Source organism: Podarcis pityusensis, assembly GCF_964106645.2.
Source record: "Podarcis pityusensis genome assembly, chromosome: 3".
Classification (NCBI taxonomy): domain Eukaryota; kingdom Metazoa; phylum Chordata; class Lepidosauria; order Squamata; family Lacertidae; genus Podarcis; species Podarcis pityusensis.
This window is the reverse complement of record NC_138026.1, coordinates 29,474,489-29,495,686: the sequence shown is the minus strand read 5'-3', so window position 1 is coordinate 29,495,686 and position 21,198 is coordinate 29,474,489. Positions and strand designations below refer to the sequence as shown.

General features: G+C 42.2%; 1 protein-coding gene across 5 annotated transcripts in view; it reads right to left on the bottom strand.

Annotated features, from left to right (window-relative positions):
* Nucleotides 1-21,198, bottom strand: part of GREB1 (growth regulating estrogen receptor binding 1) — a 97,374-nt gene that overhangs the window by 49,561 nt on the left and 26,615 nt on the right. For 3 of the 5 annotated variants that reach the window (XM_080997894.1, XM_080997890.1, XM_080997891.1), the window contains 3 exons: nt 7,962-8,157; nt 3,327-3,455; nt 342-518 (listed from right to left, as the gene is read on the bottom strand). In XM_080997894.1, the coding sequence (XP_080854020.1) occupies nt 342-518; nt 3,327-3,455; nt 7,962-8,118 (463 nt within the window). In that variant the 5' untranslated portion in view covers nt 8,119-8,157. Of the gene's footprint in view, nt 1-341; nt 519-3,326; nt 3,456-7,961; nt 8,158-12,732; nt 12,861-14,103; nt 14,289-21,198 lie in introns of those variants that run through there. The other 2 variants (XM_080997892.1, XM_080997893.1) reach the window with 2 other exon arrangements.

Genomic DNA, 21,198 nt, shown 5'->3' with positions numbered 1-21,198 from the left:
TGAGTGTAACCTTGGACTGGATTAAAGGTAACGCGGCATCTGCAAAATAGAGGTTCACTCCGTACCTTTCCTTAAGCTCAGCCACCTGCACAGAAGGTTAAATCGTTCCAAACAAGGACGAATACCAGGAATCAAAATGAGATGGGGCTAATCTTGTCATTTCTCCCTGACAACAGAAACTGGAAACCTTGGCCCTCCAGAAATGGTTTATCTCCAACTCTCATCAGTTCCAGTCAACATGGCAGTAGTCAAGGACGATGGCAGTCAATAATCCCACAAAATCTTAGAGGGCCACAGGGTCCTTGACTTACAGCAATGCTGTGATCACAGCCGCCACTTACCTAGCAAGGCATTGCGCCCCTGGTCATCAGGCAGAAATCTCTTATCTACGGCACACACTAAAAGGTGATCCGGTAAGCTTGGTGACTTGGCGCCAACCAGTAGAAACCCTGAAGGCACTTCAATTGGGTCGTTTGAAACCGATGCTAATCTCAAATCTTTACCAGCCTGGCAGAAACCTGGAGGAGGAAAAACAACAGCACTATTTTAATCAAATCATATACCATAGGTTATGTATGAACTGGTGGAATAAATTATACTCTTTTGAAAAGAAAAAGAAAAGAAAAGAAAAGAAAAGACAAGAAAAGAAAAGACAAAACAATAGCTAAGGTGTTTTAAAGAAATAAATTCCTCTCGGAACTGTGGGTCCAGGATAAAATTAATAAATCCCCACTGAATATGCACGGTTGCATCTACATATCTCTCATTACAGTCATACCTCGGGTTGAAGTAGCTTCGGGATGAATATTTTCAGGTTGCGCTCCGTGGCGACCCGGAAGTAACAGAGAGCATTACTTCTGGGTTTCGCCGCTCACGCATGCGCAGACGCTCAAAATGACGTCACACGCATGCGCGGAAGCAGCGAAACACGACCCGCGCACGCGCAGTCGCATCTTACATTCACTTCAGGATGTGAACGGGGCTCCAGAACGGATCCCGTTCGCATCCAGAGGTACCACTGTATTTTGATTCAAATGTGTAAAGGGGTGAGGGATTGATGCAGAAGTACGGACAGCAAAACTGCCTAAGCTGTACAAGTTCAGAAACAATCCCATTCTTTCCTTACAATGTAACACAAACGAGAGGGGAATATTTGCATATGCATTTTTAAAGGAAAATGGCTCCAATAATGAAGTGTGTGTGATGTGGGAATAGAAACCCAGCCAGATGGGTGGGGTATTATTATAATTATTATTATTATTATTATTAATATTATTATCTCTGGTCACCCAGAGAGACGGGTGGATAGGCGCTACGAGGGAAATTCTGGATCATATTGTCTGAAGATTTGTGCATCACCTTTTGCAAAAAAGTAAGCAGGAAGTGGTAATAAGGTTAATATAAGCAAATTCAGCATTCCAAAGCGGGTAAAAAGCTGCAGTGGTGAAAGCACATGGGAAGGACAATGGCAAGGATGAGGGACACACTGAGCGGCATTTGTCCAAACATATGCAAGGGCCATCACAGGAAAGTTAGTACCCAGTTAATGAGGTCCTAAATTTCACACAGAGAAACCAGGAAATGGAGCAACAACCGAGAGACAATAATTGGCGAGACATTGGAATGAGGCAGAGGCCAAACCAACGGCATGTGCTCTTTTCGGCGCCAGATTGCACAAAAAAGGAGCTGCTACAGACATGCCCTGAAGCACATCCTTTTTTAAAAAAAAGAAAAGAAATTAGTACACATGGATACTAGATTTCTCAATAAATAGCAAAGTGCAAGTGACAACATAAACATGGGACTTCAGTAGGCTAGCCAGTCTCAGGACTCAGTCTAAGGTGGCAATGTATCCTATTTTACAGTCCTCTTAGCTGAAGAGCTGTCAGGTCTAATTCCAGTTTAAAGATGAAGAACCATAAGAAGAGAGAACCAGGAATTGCCCTTCAAAAGGGAGCCCCTGGGCAGCAAACCAATCAGGCGCATAGGTTACCTGCTCAGTCTTCTTCACTGTGGTGAGATGTATTGTATTTCTATTTAAATTGTTTAAAGTAATTATTTCTAAATTTGCATCTGTACGTATAAATTAACATGTGCAATTTTATACGCAACTCAGGGCTTCTACTTTTTGCAGTGTACATGTGGCATCCCGTCCAGAAGGAGCTAAGTAATTTTCAAGTCAAAAAGGTGGACACTGAATTAATTGGAAATAAAGACTACTCTTTCACTTTATAGAAAACAACTCTGGTATGCAAATGCTCATTAAAAACGAATATCTGAGCTTACCATTCAAAATACCCTAAATTTCTCTGTACATCATCCATAGATGTTCTGGAATGTGCCATTCTGAGTCATGTTTTGCTAACAATTATACAATAGTATCTCCATTCTCAAACTGTAAAAATCTCTGTTCGGATTAATACTTTCTTTAGAAGTTGTAATAATGCCAAACATTTTAAAACAAGCTGACCCAAACAGATTAAAAGCAATCCACAATTATTATCATTTCCCCCAAAATCTTATTATCCTAAAGGTAATTTTTCATGCAAAATTCAATCTGCAAAGTTCATTGTGACATCCTATTTTTCACTGAGGAATTCTGAGCAGTACCATTTCAGACTTCAGGTGGGGGCTCACATAACTGAATGTTCCTTCATAAATAAAACTCTAAGTGCTACTCTGTTAAGTGAAAATCAGGGTGTAAATAGAAGACAAATGTGAAAATCTCGGGGAGAAGATTAGACTAGAACCACTTTCTCTGACTTTGCTATGTGGAGAAATAAATGCACAGCAAGACATTCAATCATGGGGGCTTCCACTTGCAGTCCCAAATAGCACAGCCTAAACATCAACTAGGCCTCAGAATTAAGCATGGATCCCAGTGAAAGCAGCAGAAATGACGCAGTCCTGATTAGTTTAAGTCCACGACTGAATGTAGCCATGCCTAAGGCTTGCTGGATTGAACTCTCGGGTTTCATTCTGTGTGAAAGGATCAACTCTTAGTCAGGCGTGCCAACTCTGTGGGGCTGAAGCCTCTACAGCCCTCCGCCATGTCCACTGGAAGAGGACTCAGCATCCCCAATCTTGAGGGAGCAGAGAAGGTCTGAGGGAATGTCACCCGGATGTGGTGTGGCCTGGCGGGATGTTGGCCTGGCGGGATGTCGGCCCGGGCGCAACCTGGCCGGCCTCTCCTGACGCAACAGTCGTCATGTGCACACGCAATGCTGGGTGCAACTCGGCGCATGTGCTCTCAGTCATCGGTGTGAAGAAGCCGCTTCATCTGCGTGCACCTCTAAACGTGCCACCCAGCTGTATGAATTTCTTACCGTCAGTAGTGCAACCACCTTCAGGAGGCGGCTTCATCTGATAAGTGATAGGGGGGCTGCTTGATTCTGAACTTTCCTCCTCTTCCTCTTCTTCCTCCTCATCTTCCTCATTATCCACTCTGTTGCCTGCTAAAAGGTATCGTGAGCACAGTCACCAGAGGTCAGGTAAATGGTGCATTCAGATGAGAGGAAATAACGTTTCTCCCCCTTTATCAGCGAGAGCTGTTTCGCAATTTCAGCCGCAGGTACCAAGCTTCAAATACAGCAGTGAGGACTGCGCTGAGTTAATGAGCTAAACAGTAGCTTGAAACAAATCTTAAGGCAGCTTCTGACTTTACAGAAAAGCAGGTAAATAAAGGGAACAGGTGTGAGTTTGGTGTAAGAGAAGAAAAGCACCCATAGCACTTTCCGGAATAATAAGTCACTCAACTCACAATAAATGATATGTGAACTGCCTCCATCAAGAGACACAGCATGTTCAGGTGACATGAAAGTGGCCTGTGACTTTTGAACCATGGTGACTGTCTCACAGACACAAGGAATCAAGTCAAGCTGCAGTTGTGGAGTGACAAACGTGCTTGTGTGAACTCACAAGCATCCCAAGGGGGCGGGTGCGAATCCACCAACTTCCCACCTAAGGTTCTTGTGAACTGGTCCACTATATCTTGTCCTGTACGATTTACCTGATCCAGTGGAGCATGACTAAGAAACACAGAGTCCAACAGAACCCTGCTTCCCTCATCCCCACACCAGTGCAAGATCATAGGTACATGCGCGGGCAGAATGAGGGGGTGCCGAAAGGAATGGGAGCTCTTTGGCGTGTTTCTCATATCCGCTTCCAGCCCTGTCCTTCATTCGCCACGCAGGTTGCTTGTGCAATAATTCCATGGCACTGAGAGAGGAGGACTGTCTGGGGGTATTATTTTATTATTTATTTCATAAAAGGGACACACCGTGTGATTGTTGTTGGTTTTTTAAAGGAAGAAAACCTTCTAGCAGTTTAAAAAAAAAAGCTAAAACAAGAAACTCAAGAAAAATTTACAACAGTCCTTTAAAACATGCAAAAGTTGAAATGCTAAATCAGATTTAAAAACATCTCAACTTCCCAAGCATGCTAGTTAAAGTAAAGGTAAAGGGACCCCTGACCATTAGGTCCAGTCGTGACCGACTCTGGGGTTGCGGCGCTCATCTCGCTTTATTGGCCGAGGGAGCCGGTGTACAGCTTCCGGGTCATGTGGCCAGCATGACTAAGCTGCTTCTGGTGAACCAGAGCAGCGCACGGAAATGCCGTTTACCTTCCCGCCGGAGCGGTACCTATTTATCTACTTGCACTCTGATGTGCTTTCGAACTGCTAGGTTGGCAGGAGCAGGGACCGAGCAATGGGAGCTCACCCCGTCGCGGGGATTCGAACCGCCAACCTTCTGATCGGCAAGTCCTAGGCCCTGTGGTTTAACCCACAGCGCCACCTGCGTGCCTTTAAGCATGCTAGTTAGGCTTGTCTAAATGTAAATGTTTTTAGCAGCCACTGAAAAGAGTGCCGTGAAGGTGCCTGCTTGATATCAATAGGCAGGGAGTTCCAAAAGTCTAGGTGCTGCAACATTAAACGATTGTAAAGTTCCCATTCACTATAATGAACGCTAGCACTGCTTATACTCACGTTGGGGGATGTGAGGGATGAGGACAATTGCACAGCACTGGATCAAGGCCCTCAAATACTCAAGATGTATGCAAACTATGATTTTGAGATGCCTTTGGTGTATTCATAGTACCAGCGTAAACCAATATTTGTAGATCAGCTCTTCAAAACTTCAATATACATACACAACCCTTTAAAGGGCAGTCATTATAAAAGCATGATTATTTTTGTCCAGAGCTGCATTAAACTCTACATGCTTTGAGGCACTGAGCAAACTGGGCCAGATTCAGATGACAAATAAAACCTTGCTTAATATATTCAGTTAGGTTACAGCTATTGATGTGTTAAGTGTTTGAATTAAGCATAAGGCATACATTAAGCATGAATAAAGCACAGGTTCGATATAAGCCACAGAGAATTTAGTTAACTTGGTACGAAGCAGTCACATAAATTTTGACTACATGCCGAAAGGAAAATGGCAGGAAAATCTATGAAAATAACACAGCTGTCCAGCAAAAGCATCCAAGCAAAGATCACAACCACTCTGAACATCAGCTGTTTTGCTGAGCAGCGTAATGCAAAAGAAAGACATTGCCTGTGGTCTGAAGTCTAGGAGTGCCCTTTTGTTCCAACGGTTTTGCCTGAAAGGGCTCAGAAGCAGACTTCATGGCAAACAACGATGACAAGACCTAGTCTATTTTATTATTGTACTTTCAGCCTGCAATCATATAAATAAAAGAGGCAGACTACAGAGGAAATTGTTGGGAGAATATAAACAAATACTGCCTCTCCGTTAACTACGCAATTTTTAATTTATTGTGTCTGTTTTCAAGAGGGCAAGAACACATCCCCTCTCGGCCAATGAAATAAATGGTTAGCTAATGAGAATAAAATCGGTCCAGATATTGATTTTTGTGTTAGGCTGCGTATACAGGCACACCAAAAATCACCTGGCTACAGCATGGACCTCTCGAAAGCACTAGAATCCAACAGTAGAGTTGGAAGGGACGTTGAGGATCATCTAGTCCAACCCCCTGGGCTATGGAGCTGTTCCATATGGGGACTGAACCTGCAACCTTGGTGTTATCGGCACCATGCTCTAACCAACTCAGCTATCTCACCCAGCTATCTGCTTTTTAAAAATGTTGGATACACCCAAACTCCGTTCCTGAAACTCTTCTGTGATTGCCCCTAGACTCTGCCCATCTACCAGAAGTTTTCATTTCAAGAATTGGCAGTATTTTAAGTCCAACTGATTTCAATAAGAATTAAACATGTGCTTAAATCCTTTCCAATGAAATCAATGGTTTTCTAAATTACTTTTATGGCTGGGTTGTTCTCATTATTATTTTTGCTCAACGTTGAGCACTCCTAGCTACAAGCGTTAACTGTCTTCTGGCCCTTTAATAATGAGAAGATGATAAGGTGGGACTAGGAAGTCCACTACACTATTCCGCATAGCGGTGCCCTGGCATTTTGTGGACATTTTATTTTATAATTTTAAAAACTATATGTGAAGTATGAACACTTCCTTCCCCCCTCTCATGGAAGGGCACATTTTGCAACCCCTTGTTATTTTTGTAAAAGATATGGCAAACAGCCTACCCCTTGGAAGCAAGGCTATTCCCATATTGCACCTCAATAGGCTATCATTCTCCAGCCACACAATAGCAATTAGGCAGTATTAAAGCTAATGGGCAATTTATACACATTTTAAATGAAATAATTAAATATTTTTTCTGCCCTGTGCATGCTTTTTAAAATAATAAAATAGTAATAATAATAATAATAATAATAATAATAATCTGGATAAACGCACTTAGTTCTTGCTAATTATATATATATATAAACACACACACAAAGAACACCAGGATTAGAACCCAGTGATTTGTTAAATCCATTAACAAGTGTGAAAAGAGTTCTTTTGTTTTAAAACGAAGACCATGTTCTGGCAGCATCTTCTCCCAGTTGATGTCATAACCCACTTTTGTGACATCAGACTTTGTTGAAATCTAAGGTTTATGAAATCTAAGGTTTTCCACGTGGGGAGCAAGCAGCGGGAGCAGATGGACACTTAAACAATGGTGATGGTTTTTTTCATGCAAATGAAAAAGTCCTTGTTCAGCATGGAAGAAAGGAAGGAGAGAGGGAAATATGTGTGCAATGGCCACAGATTTGTTCCTAAATAGGGTTTTTCCATAGGTGGTGAGTAGCTATATCGTTCAAAACTATTTGAATAATATTTCAATTATGTTTCAATGCAATTGCCTAAAGACCCCGCCATATTGCATTGATAATTATTCTTTCCATGCCGTAATTAGACTGCTTTGAAAGGAAGTGTGCTCATGAAAAGAAGATACAAAGGAAATGCCCTTCAAGCCAATAAAGAGAGACCAGCAATTAACAGGAGGAAATAGTTGCACCAGAAGAATAATGATGCCTGCATACTGTCAGATCCACAGAGGTTCCTGAAGTTTAGCAGTAAAACAAGTTGGCTTGGTGGGTGGTGAAGTGATTCCAGTGACTTTGCTTGGGGGATCGGAATATCATGCTTGAACACTTATTTATTCGTCATTTAATCAACTTTCTGTTCCACCCTTCCTCCCAAAGCAGCCAAGGACAGCAAACAATAAAACAGCAACCACCGCAACAAATAATAATTAAAAAAATTAAAAGCAATCAAATATCATTTCAAGGTTGCCAGAAACAGTTATTTTCCAGCCATCAAATGCCTAGGTGAACAGGAATGTTTTTTATTTAAAATTCCAGTGTTAATAACGAGGAAGAAAGATGCCCCTAACCAAGGAGGACATTCCATAAATGGGAAACCACCAACGAGGCTCTGTTGCAGGTCAACACCAACCAGGCAGCACCCAGTGGCAGCTCTGCCAACTTTGTGTTGATTGTGGACTGAATATTCAGGATGATCTCTCGATCATTAAAAACAAAACAGGCTCAATTTCTACTTGAATAAAAATGTCAAATCAACGTTTCTTACCTTCTAGAGAGGAAAGGTGCTGTTCGGCTTCTAAATACAGCTGTGAAAAAACCGGCCTAGGAACTAAATTATTGGACCGGAGAGAAGCCTCGATAGAATTATGCAGCACTTCTTCAAAGCGTGTGGTCTTGAGCTGCCCAGCATAAGAATTCCCCATCTTCTTTGCAGTTTGAGGAAGGCTTGTTTTATTTATTTACTATTCCACATGAAACAAGAAAGAGAAAGAGAAGAGAGGAAAATCAAGTTTTGTCCTCACAAACTAAGGAAACCACTTAGCATGCCAAAGAGGCATCTCTCCATGAGTTTGACATTGTTCTTGATAGGGCAAAGATGATGGGCAGTTGGCAGCACTCACTGAGCAGATCCTGCAGGTAAATGACAGGAAGTTACATAACTTATAGCTTACATAAAAATAAGAAGCACAACATCATTAAAAAAAAATACTAATGGAAGATGTAAATGTAATTACTCTGACAGGCTCAAAAGGGCATAGCAGCAGCAATCAAAACATTTAAACTGAAACAGATTTGTAAAAGGACTTTTGTCTGGTGCCAAAAAGATACAACGCATGCACCGGACCAGGTGAACTTCCCTAGGAAAGCAATGCCAAAGAAAGGAGGCTACCGCAAATAATGCCCTCTCTCTGATCACCTCTTGCCTTACCTCAGAGGGTGAGAGTACTCATAGAAGTATCTCAGGAAAAAATGCAGGCTGATGTCGGAGTCAGTTCCACTGAATTCAGTGGGGATTTACTTCTGGGTGAATCAAGATGCCAGATTTAACCTCCCGTTGCTTAAAGCAGTGTTTCCCAAACTTGGGTCTCCAGCTGCTTTTGGACGACATCATCCCTAGCTAGCAGGACCAGCGGTCAGAGATGATGGGAACTGCAGTTCGGAAACAGCTGAAGACCCAAGTTTGGGAAACAATGGCTTAAAGTCAGACTTCAGCGGAGTTCCCATGTTCAGAGGCATCATTTAATTGTGTCCAGTTTCTTTGTGGAATATATATCCCACCTCTCTCAAGGCATCGTCTGATGACAGCCATATATCAAGGGATGACTCACATCTCTGAAGGAGCCATTCCAATATTGAACCCCACAGGCAAGACTTGTCATGCTGCCTCACATCAGCTCAAAACATAAGGCTTGCCAATGAAGCTGGCCCACCCATCCATACACAGAGTTCACAGGTGATGAATGATTGAGCGATGAGCAATTGGCTGGCATGCACATATGTTTGTGCAGAGCACCTGAGACACAGATTAATGCCTGCTGGCTTTAATTTCCTGTTGCACTTTCTTCAGGCTTAGTGGGTTCCTAACAATAAAAACAAAATATAGTACACCCAAGCATCTGATTATCTGACATATTATTTTGCTGTTTAGAAAAATGAGCAGGGCACTGGCAGAGCGGAGCAAATAAAAAACAAAAAAATCCCTATTTCTAACCATATGAGATGGTTGCTTGCATTTATACTGTGGAAGCTAAGGTCTCGAAAGCCCTTGCAAATCTCTTGTCACCAGTATTGGGTGACAGCTACAAGCTGGTGACCCTGAATGTGCTAAGTGAGTAATAAAATGGGCAAGAGGAAGCTTGGCGTGCTGGGCCTCGTTTTCTTGTGCTATTGAACTCTTCTAGATCTGCTGCTGCGCAGACTGATGCCTTTCGGTCGCTCTCAAACACAAGGGGGGGGGCACAGGTTTCAAATGTCTGTGAAATTCCAAACAATGATCAGAAAAAATACTGGCAGGCTCTGTTCAAGAGGCTCCATGTTAACAGGAAGTGGAGAAGGGAGGGTGGTCAGCTCTGCAACCTAACGTCTGATGACAGAACCCTATCATGATGCTATTCACTGCATAATTTTTTTTAAAGAATTTTACAAAGGGAAGTAAGAGAGAGCTTGAAGAGCAATTTAAATTGATCCCTGCATTGCAGGGGGTTGGGCTAGATGACCCTTGGGTTCCCTTCCAGTTCTACAATTCTATGACTTAGAGAAGGGGATAGGAAACAAAAACGGCACCGGAGCTCATCAGCAACTCAAAGAATAAATCTACCCTTCAAAAAAGCAGTTTAGGATAATACACCAGAGATCACACAATATTATTTTGCAGGCATGAAAGTAACTGGCAGAGTAAGTGAAGAACAAGATTTTGCAAGGCGAAGAAAGGGGTTTTGAACTGAGGTTCAAATCAGATTTTGAACCGAAGTCTCTATGCTGTTCCTAGCAGGCATGGGAGCCAAATTCAAGTACATTCATCACAAAGTTTGGTCACACCCTCATCCACATTTTTAAAGGCAAATTGGATTGCCGTTTTGGGCCACCTCCTCAAGCAATGACTTTCCCCGAATAACCCTGGGAACTGTAGTTTATTAAGGGTGCTGTGAACTGTAGGTCTGTGGTGGATTAACTACAGTTCCCTGGATTCTTTGGTAGAAGTCACATCCTTTCAGTGTATGGCATATATGCGGCCTTACAGTGCAGTTGTAACATACGTAGTGCTAAAAACCAGAGTTCACAGATTAGAATCTCAGACTGAAGGAACATTCTGCTCATATGTAATGTCCTTGAATTAGGGGACTCGTCTCCTTGCATTTCTGATAAATGTCCCTTGAAATACAAAGTATGTTTTGTCAAATTATACCAGGAAGCCTAAATAACAGAAAATACCTCCTCTTATGCACACAAACACACACCAAAATAGCAGCAATGCTTCAAAAGCACCCAGCATCAGACATTGTGAAGTTTCAAAGCGTTGCTAATGCAGAGTGAGCCATCTTTTGCCTTGAAGTGAGGACTGTCAGTTCCCAGACACCCAGCCATTGTGTTTACTCTTTATTTTGTCCCTTGAGTCGTGGAGAACAGCTCCCTAATCAATTGGCTGCAAGTCTGGAACAGAAACAACACTGCAGGCTAACGCCTAATATATGATATGGCAATAAATACATTAGGCAGCCGAGCTGCATCCTGTAAGTGTCTTTTTCTTCCTCTCCTACAGGAAACACTGTATTCTAATGCAGATTTCTTCTGCTTCTTAACAGGATCTCATAAACGCTGCAGGTGTTACTTTGGAAATAAAATAACTCCGTTAAGTGTCTGTAACTCGCAGTTCTCCAGGCAGTGTCTTTTAATGCCTAGCTCAGATCCCAGAGTTTTTGGCTGCCATCCTGGAGCTTGTTTCTGCCCCCCCCATCCCCTTGCTTCGTCTGCATATTTTGGAAGAACTTAGTGCCTCTGAGTTAACAGACCGCAATCAAGCTGCGTTTGAAAGAATGGCAAACTTTAAATAAGTGGAGTTTGTTAGGCAGGAGGGGAAAGCGAAGGAGGCGGTGTTAGCAAATAAAAATAAGGAGGGAATCACTGCAGTTATAGTCCCGAGGAGAAGAGGAGGACTCACTTCCTCAGTAATCCTCAGTGTATACTAGCTTTGGGACTCCACTTTCCCAGAGCTTGGATCCGAGGCAGTTTTCCTAAATTGGTTTTGGCATTCCCCGCATCTGCGAGGTGAATGTAAAATGAGCATTAGCTGGAAAATGTGTGCTCAGGTTAATATCTCTCCCCCCCCCCCCCATTTATAACCTCCAGTTGCACACTATCAAGCTTGACTGCAAGGTGTGGGTTTTATTACATCACTTGCAAAAATGCCCCATCGGCACTGGAGAACATGGGTCACACTCCATGGGTAGGGTGACATTTTCACATCCCACGGGTTTTAACCGTGCATTGAACCCAACTGGATTTAAGTGTGCTTGGCTTTGGGCGAATGGTGCCCACTAGTTCTTTATATTTAATTTTCAATGTCACGGTGCCTCTTCATGCCCTTAAGACTATATAATGCTAAAATGGACTAGTAAGCCTGGACTCAATACGGTAGGACTTACTACTAATTAAACATACTTTGGATCCCGCTACGTCTTGATATTGTGATGCTGAGGATCTGTAACTCCAGTGTTACCAATCCAAGGAGCCTGTTCTTTTTCCAACCCACACAAAGGCACAGTTCCTCTGCCTCTGGAAACAGCATCCCAGATTCCCAGGTCCTGCTGAACTGTTACGCTTCTTCACTGGGCAGTTGGTATGGCAACTTCAGTGCAGAGTGTTTGCTTATGTAGGCTTAAAACATAAGGTCAAATCTCATCTAGGCTTTAACAGTGGCTTCTGGAAAGTCGCCCTCAGTCTAGAAGCCTTTAAAAAAGCATGAGGGAATAAGGATGACCTGCCTCAGAGCACGAAGCCCCACAGAGATGTGATCCACACTGGGATAAAACACAGGCTCAAGAGGCAGTGGGAAAGTGAGCTGGGAAGTCCCATTGAACTCAGCAGGGCTTACTTCTGAGTAGAAAGCTATACAGGGTTGCATTCTCAGTCAACTACAAGGTAGCAACTGGGATAGCATGAGTTTGGGGGGGGGGGACCTGAAATATTAATCACGTGTTTTACTTTATAAGCTCTTAAGGCACATAATAATAACTTTAGACCTTTCCTCTAGCAGTGTAGACTAGACTTTTAATAAAGGTCTGGAGGCAGGAGGAGAGGGAGACTCTGCAAATTAGCATTGTGGCAGGCAGGTCTTTATGGGGTGGGGGGGAAACAGAGCATAATCTACACCTGTTAAAAACAAATACATCTTCCTTAAGGAGCACTGAATTGTCTGCCTTTCTGCCTTCCTTCTGTTCTTAGTTTTCTATTAATAACTTGCATACAAATTCAAGATGAGGACCATGCTGATACTAGCTCGATTTAAACACATCACTCCCATAATTTCTAGCACTTACCTTATGACTGCGTATGCTTTTAGCGGCAGCCGGTGTACTGAAATCCAAGTAATCCTACTTCTAAGCAAAGCAAAGGTGACCTTGAGGTATTAGTTCCTCCGACAAGCGCCTTCTGCATCCAAAAGGTACATTGATACTGTAAGCATTCCTATTTGAAACTGATTTAGCCATTTCAAACTCCACCCCTACACACACCTCCAATAATCCTGGGAACTGTTTCACTGAGAGAGTGTTGAGATTTCTAGGCTAAGAGGTCCCCAACCCCCTGACAAGACTCCCATTGGCAGGGATGGGAAACAGCAACTGAAGTAGTTTGCTTCTGCAGTTTAGACAGAATCATAGAATTATAGAATCACAGAATTGTAGAATTGGGAGGGACCACCAGGGCCATCTTTTCAAAGCATCAGGACCAAGAAGCAGATGGTCACACCTTCCCTAAAAATAAAGTTTTTAAAGTAGCAAAAAATACCCAGGTTTTCGAAACTGGGAAAACATTCCTTTTATAGAGCCATTTGCTTTTGGAAACCTGAAACCAAAATTGTACAAGGACAAAGTTGGGGTTTAGAAACAATTTCCTCTATGTCAGCTTTCATCTCGTCTCATACAAATCTAACTCCAGAAAATTGTTGCAAAAGGAAGGAGCTTATAAAAAGTAAATAAAATCCAATCAAGGCATTACTTTCTGAACATGTGTATCGTGAAATGAAAATTCCCCTCAAGCATTCTGTCCTTTGAAAAGCCTGTGTTTCTTTCCTATGACATGAAGCAGAGCTAGAATGCAAGTAATACTTTTGCGAGCAACGGTTAAAGAGATGTTATAGGAAAGAATATTTGAAACAATGTGCCATTATAACAAGGCAGAAGCATGAGTATAATCGTAATTCTGAAAAAAAAGATGATGGAATTATGAACTTCAATAGCCCTTGTAATTAAGTTAAGGATGGGCAGAGGTATCCGCAGGTAGACTATAGGACTTTTCCTCAGTAGACTACCTAAAGCTTGCTGGTAGCTGGGATTCCTGAAAATAATGTAGAACTACATAGTCCTTGGTTTAAGTGACAAGCACTTATATTCTCAAGTCAAGAGTGCCCATTCAGGACCACTTAAAATAAAGCAGTTATGTACAACCACTGAGAAATACCAATTAGGCACTCTCTTACTTTGTGATTTTAGAACACACTGTTGGACCACAGGGATCCGAGTAAAGGAAAAAAGAGAGGCCACAGAAAATTGGGAGTCAGCCCACACCAGGGCTAGATAACATAGCTCTTCACAATAAATCTCACCTGGGGGGGGGGGGGGAATCTCAGTGACACAAGAGGAAGAAATAAGCAAATGTTCCCAACATAAAAAAAAACAACACCACTATACCTTACACAGCTGAGGTGTTCAGGCTCCCAAAATTATGTCCCTAAGTCAGCCTCGTGATTTGAATCATCGTGAACTGAGCACTGCCAGAGCACTTGCAAAGGTGGCTGATAGCTGCCAACTCCAGCTCTGCTGGAGTTTGCCTCCCTTTGATTCAGAAGAGGGAGCCTGTCAGCCTGACTGAGTAACCCTCTGGAAACAGTGCAGTGTGTGTGCAACTGAACACTTGGTCAGGTCATCATGACACGAACATTCTTCTGTGACAGCAGAACAGAGGAAGGATTCAAAGCTATCTCTGTTATGTTCTGTGGCCACGACGGAAACAAAATAAGGGCTACACCATAACCCAGCAAGCTGTTCCAGAATCTTGTGGGTCCGATGGGCTAGATGATAAATGGAAGCATCCACCCCCCCCTAATGTCTTATTAACACTGAAGTGTTTTGCTAGGTCATGTTGCTCCCAGTCAAGTACTTACCAGTCTGTCAGTCTGAGGTACTATTAACGTCAACATCTCTCCCCCCCACCCCCCTCCCCAACACAGCCGCTGTTCCCTTTTGGAAGGCAGAGGGCTGGACTTTGCACTGTACGGTTTCAAAAAACTAAAACTTCATTGATGCGAGTGTTTGTTTAAAGTGCTCTCTTCTTATAACATGGAAGGAAAGGGCTCCCGAGCCAGCTGACGTGTGGATCTGATATATGAACCCAAGGTATCTGGTGTGAGAGAACCTAGGAAGCTTTCTTACACCTTACCTGGGGATGTGCACATGGAAGAACCAGACCTGACACTCACATAAAAGAAAAACCTTATTTGCTTTATTAAATTTATGTACCACCCTTCATCCGAGGATCATAGGGCGGTTTCCAGTATAAAAAGCACAAAAATGCACAGCGTGCAAAACAAACAAAATAGTAAAACAAAAACACACACAGAGACACACACCCCAGTTTAAAAGGCCAGTTTGATTTTCCAAAGGCCTGGGAGAAGAGGGGTGTTTTTACCTGGCACCCAAAGGTATGCAATGAAGGCGCCAGGCAAGCCTCCCTGGGGAAAACATTCCACACACAGGGAGCCACCACAGAAAAGGCTCGTTCTTATGTTGCCACCCTCCCAGCCTCTTGTGGAGGGGGAACACAAAGAAGGGCCTCAGATGATTATAGCAGGCTCCAAGTCGGTTCATATGGGGAGAGGTGCTCCTTGAGGGATTGCGGTCCTGAGCTGTTTATGGCTTTCCAGATCAAAACCAGGACTTTGAATTGGGCCCAGAAACTAATTAGCAGCCAGTGCAGCAGGGCCAGTTTTGGTGTTATATGCTCAAAACTTCTTGTCCCATTGAACAAGCAGGCTGCTGAATTCTGCACCAGCTAAAGTTTTCAAATCATCTTCAGAGGCAGCCCCACATATAACATTTTGCAGTAATCTAACCTAGAGGTTACCAAGGAAACCGTTACTTCCTGTAGAAATGCCATCACTTTTCATACCACAAATGCCTTCTGTAACTGCTCTCTTCCTGAACTAAGCTGAGCTCATAGTCTGAGTGAAGCGGCCAACCCACACACGACAATGTTCCTAGAGGCGGCTACACCTTCTGTTCGTAATTACGGGGATTTTAATGAACTGGATATTAAGCACTGTAAGGAAAAGTATATTTTAAACACTACGAAGGGACTTTGTCGCTCTGCTGTTCCAATGGATTTTATTTTTGCTACCAATTTTATTGTTTTAATTATTATTTGCATTCTTTGTTGCTTTTGTAAGCCACCTGGGATAAGCAGTTACGAAGGCTGTATATCAATGTGTTGCTTAAATAAACAAAATAAATGTAGTTACTAATTTGGAATTTTGATTGGTAATTATAGGCAGTTTTCATAATGGTAGTAGTAGTAGTAATGAATTGTTTTTAAAAATAGTGTACCCCCCTGTAACAGATGTGGCTGGTAGCTTGGGACAAAATTCAACTCCAGGTGCACCTTTCATTGCAAAATTTACACACAAGTTGACCTATTAACATAGTCCTTCTGGGACACTGCCACCTGTGCAATAATAAACAATGTCCTCCAATTTCAGCCACTTTTTATTTATCGTTTTCTTTCTATCATATAAGCGAAACTGCTTGGACACAAAATATCCCAATATTTTTGCTACTGAAGTGCTTTTTTGTCACAACCAATAGAAAGTATTGAGGTAAAAAAAAAAGTCTGATGGAGTTTTTCAAACAAAAACTAATCCAAAGAGACAGTTTTTAAAGTCCTTCTAACATCACATGCATGAATTTGCTTTGGGATATTTTACTACTCTGACATACACTGGAATTTGGCTTGGGGTAGTCTATTGTCTAAAAATATATATGCAAGTTTCTTCGTGCTGTTTCTAGTTATGTAGGTTTTCCAGAAAATATTCTTATGCAAATTACAGTACTTTGCAGCCCTAACAGGATTGAAATGTTGTGTTATTTAGACATTTTTACTGGGATACTTGTAGAAAATTAAAGATGATGTTGTTGTTGCTGCTGCTGCTGCTGTTGTTATTTAAATTTGTATACCACCCTCCATCCGTAGATCTCAGGGCAGTTCACAACACAAAAATCAAAAGATAAAAAACACACAAAATACACAAATTTCAACTTTGAGACTGTCAGGTTTGCCTAATATTGTATATGCAATTGGCATCCACTCATTGCTAGTCATAAGCTTGTCCAATGGTTAGGGATTAAAAATGCATATATTAACTAGGCAAATTTTACAACAATCCCCACGACAGGGTGAGCTCCCGTTGTTCGGCCCCAGCTCCTGCCCACCTAGCAGTTCGAAAGCACGTCAAAGTGCAAGTAGATAAATAGGTACCGCTCCGGAGGGAAGGTAAACGGCGTTTCTGTGCACTGCTCTGGTTTGCCAGAAGCGGCTTAGTCATGCTGGCCACATGACCTGGAAGCTGTACGCTGGCTCCCTCGGCCAATAAAGCAAGATGAGCGCCGCAACCCCAGAGTCGATCACGACTGGACCTAATGGTCAGGGGTCCCTTTACCCTTTACTTTAAGTCCCAGGTGTTTGTTTCTTAGTAGACATGTACAGGATTTCACTGGAGTTGGTGTGAGTTGGAATCCAGGAACATTTGCAGGGCCACAGGTTCCTGCCTCCTGCTCTAAGAGTGACATAAATGCTAATAATTATTATTATGAATCACAGCCCCCACTTTGCACCCCACTCATAAATGATGGGAAATTTCAGTGAGCAATCAAAATGTGAGTTGGACTTGCAGTTGCGTCACCTATCAAACTTAGTTGTACAAAAGTTTCTGTTCTGGCACCATGGCAAACAGAAATGTGGTAGAAAACAAGACAGGCTATTAGTGCCTCTTGCAAATGAATTAGGTGTCTCTCTGTTGCTAAACTTATTTTCAAAACCCTAAAGCAAAGCATACAAGCACTGAAAAAAACCTATAAAAATAAGGTCATTTTGACCGGGGAAGCAAGAAAAAAAAACCTTATAATTATTGTAACAGACGGTGATGAATCATGCCTAAGCAAATCCTCCCATTCCTTTTCAATAGAATGCATTATTAAACAGACAGATTATTTTACAAATGATGCAGCCTTTGCCAGGAAAGCAGAGCTTGTTTTCATATTGAGACATATGATTGGCATCTGGTGAACTAGAGTATAGCAGGATAAGCCTATACCCATACAATTTGCATGCTCTGCTCAGAAGTTCTAATGACCACAGGAAGTTGGGAGTGAGGCTAGTGGATAATAATAATAATAATAATAATAATAATAATACCCTACCCATTTGGCTGGGTTGCCCCATGCATTCCTTGTACAAACCACATCAACTGATTTGGGACTGGAAACTTTCCAAAGAGCATCAATAACGCTATCTAATACACAAGTAATTTCAAATCATCACTAGTATTAGGATGACCACCTTTCACCAAGTCACCTGTACCACGTATCGAGCAAAGCCTTTCTAAGCAATGAAAAATTGCCCAATTAATTAGCACAGGCCATAATATGGTTACAGCCTGGGTTGGCTCTGCTGAGAAAGATTCCAGATTCATTTCACCCTTTCTACCCAGTTCCAAACCCTCTTCTCCTTGGGAGAACATAGGAGCATGTGCTAGCAACTGCTGTTAGCTGCCTAGAACCTGAGTCCAGCATCACTTCTGGTGGTGGACATGGAGCTGATAGGTGGGTTCTGGCAACTTCAGGACGGCCAGGATTTTTTTAGGTTTTGGTTTTCTCCTGGGATGGTGAACTGCCTTAATGCTGTTTTGGGATCAGTCCAGGTTTTGATGCTTCTACCTTTCCCATCCCCACAGTTAGGAGAAGAATAATCAGCATCAGTACTAGAGGACCTGCTTCATAGAAGGTCCCAGGTCCTGACTCTAATATCACAAGATAAAAAGATATCATAGCTAGGGTGGGAGAGGAAGAAAGAAAGAAAAATATCCTCAAAGCAGCTTTTGGTTAAGATGGTTCTTTATGCTTCTCCAGAAAATATGAAGACCCAATGTGATGTAGATTTGCATAAAAATGCATCTGCTGATTTCTACATATGTGGAAGAAACAGTGCCATAATTTAAGTAGAAATACAATGCACTCTAATGGGGGAAATTGTGATCAGGTGTCATGTCTTCCTGCTCAGTTTGCTGCCCATGTACTTAACAATATATAGGCAGCTTCAAGGTCCCTTGAATGTATGCCCCTCCCGACATTCAAATAAGTGATGATGAATAAATTATATAGCTTGGATAATTCAACAAAATTTGGCTGATTGGTTCATACATAGAGCACAGAATTCTGTGCTAAATCACAACCCTAACCCCAGAGGTTCCAGTGGGGAAAGAAGTATATTCAAAACTACTTTTATTTGCAATTCAAGCAAACACTGAATCATAACTATGTAGTCATGAAGTTGTGGACCTTGTACTGACAAGCTTTTCCATGGTTGCTGGCACTGTGATCTGCTGTATTAATATATTAAGGCTGCATGCTAGCACATTTATGGGAAGCCAACAGAAATTAGTTCCAAATGAATGTCTAGGTTCAGGTCAGAATAAATTTTGATCAGGCACATAATGTTAAGCTACAGCATGTTATCAGCATGTTATCAAGTATCAAATATAACAAGCCACTTTATTTGTCTCCAGTCTGTTGTTTCAAACCAAAGGTCTTCCGTGCAATTGAATGTTTGTTTATTGTTCGAATGTGCCAAGTGCACTGTTTTATGGGGCTGGGTGGGATGCAATCAGAAACAGCGACAAAAACAACTTTGGAACACTTGTACAAGAACTCCAATTTCCCTTGGACAATTTTCAGGAAACAAAGAAGGAAACATATGATGCAGTGCCCTGCTGACTTTTTGTCAGGTTCAACTCTTGAAATACTGCATAAACACCTTACATTTAAAGCATATTCCCTGCTCCCATAGAATCCTGGGAACTGTAGTTTTCTAAGAGTATGGGAAATTGTAGCTCCATGGCGGGTAAAGCACAGTTCCCAGGATTCTTGGGAGCAGGGTGCTTTAAATGTATGAGTTTGCAGTCCTGAGGGTTACCATGTCAGAGGAGCACAAATGTTCCAGAAATATACTATTTGTAACATATGCATTATCAATTAAATATCTGGCATGTGGCCCCTTTAAGAGAAATGCCACCCACAGAAATGCCAAAGAGAAAAAAGACTTAGAAGAGCAGGTGTACATGCTATTGAAAGACCTCACTGCAATCACAAACAAACTGGAAGAAACTAGGCACAAAGCAGAGAGAGGCAGGATATTGTCTGCCTTAAAGAAACCATAAGTGTGGGGTGGTCTACTGTATTTCTGAAATGATAAGATAGAGCTAACAGTAGAAAATGGTCTGATTCTGAAAGGGTAAAAGATTGTGACCTCAAAGGCAATGTGTCCAGAGATACTGGAACATGAAGAAGACCTTGAGATGGTATTGTGAAAATGAAGGCCAAGGCACACCTTCTACTGACCTAATGTACAAAAAGAGGAGATGGTTGGAACCTGTAACACTTGTGCAAAACATCAAAAACACAAAAAGGAACACATGATAACTAGGGAGGTACCCAGCAGAGCCTGGCAGCAACTGGTTACAGATTTATTTGAATTGGAAGGAAAACATAGCAATCTTAAAGTCGATTTGAAGTAACAGAATTGAAAAACACCTCAACCGGAGCTATAATAACCCACCCAAAGATAGTACTGTCAAGGCATGGCATTTGTGATGAATTAATATCTGACAACAGACCCCAATATACATCTGAAGAAGCCCGTAAATTTGCAAAAAGGTGGGATGTAAGCTCACACCACCAGCAGCTTACACTACCCACAAATCAATAGTCTAACATCTTTTCAGTGGACATACATTCCAATTATCTGACACATTCCTTTTTTCCATACCCAACACCTGTGCAAAAGGGTGCAAAAAAAATAAATGTCAATTTTCTCTACCATGGAGCTATGCCCTTCCCTGTTTACAATGACTAACAAATTGCCCTTGGGGCCAAAGAAAACATGACGTTAATTGCATGACTGTAATTAATGTGTGTGTGTGGTTTACCCCCAGGGAAGCCTGAGCATCTAGAGGATTGGCTGGGGAGTTTGTGCTCTCCTTGCCATACAGTGCTACCTCGGGTTAAGTACTTAATTCGTTCCGGAGGTCCATTCTTAACCTGAAGCACCACTTTAGCTAATGGGGCCTCCTGCTGCTGTGCCGCCGCCGGAGAACGATTTCTGTTCTCATCCTGAAGCAAAGTTCTTAACCCGAGGTACTATTTCTGGGTTAATGGAGTCTGTAACCTGAAGCGTATGTAACCTGAAGTGTATGTAACCCGAGGTACCAGTGTATTCCCCTTCCAAGACCCGTGAAGCTGCTGTTTGCATTTCAAGGGAAACCCCCATTGGTGACTGATCCAGTCTGGAACTTAGTTACTTATGTTCCTTCCCTAGTTTTTCCCTGCTTCCCCACCCCCACCCCCTTGCAACACACACATTTCTTTTTCTTTGTCAATGTAAGTGGGGAGGTTAGATGACACTGCACTGAAGCAAGAATTACCCCACACTTTACAATGCATTTTCCCCATTGCTTTAAA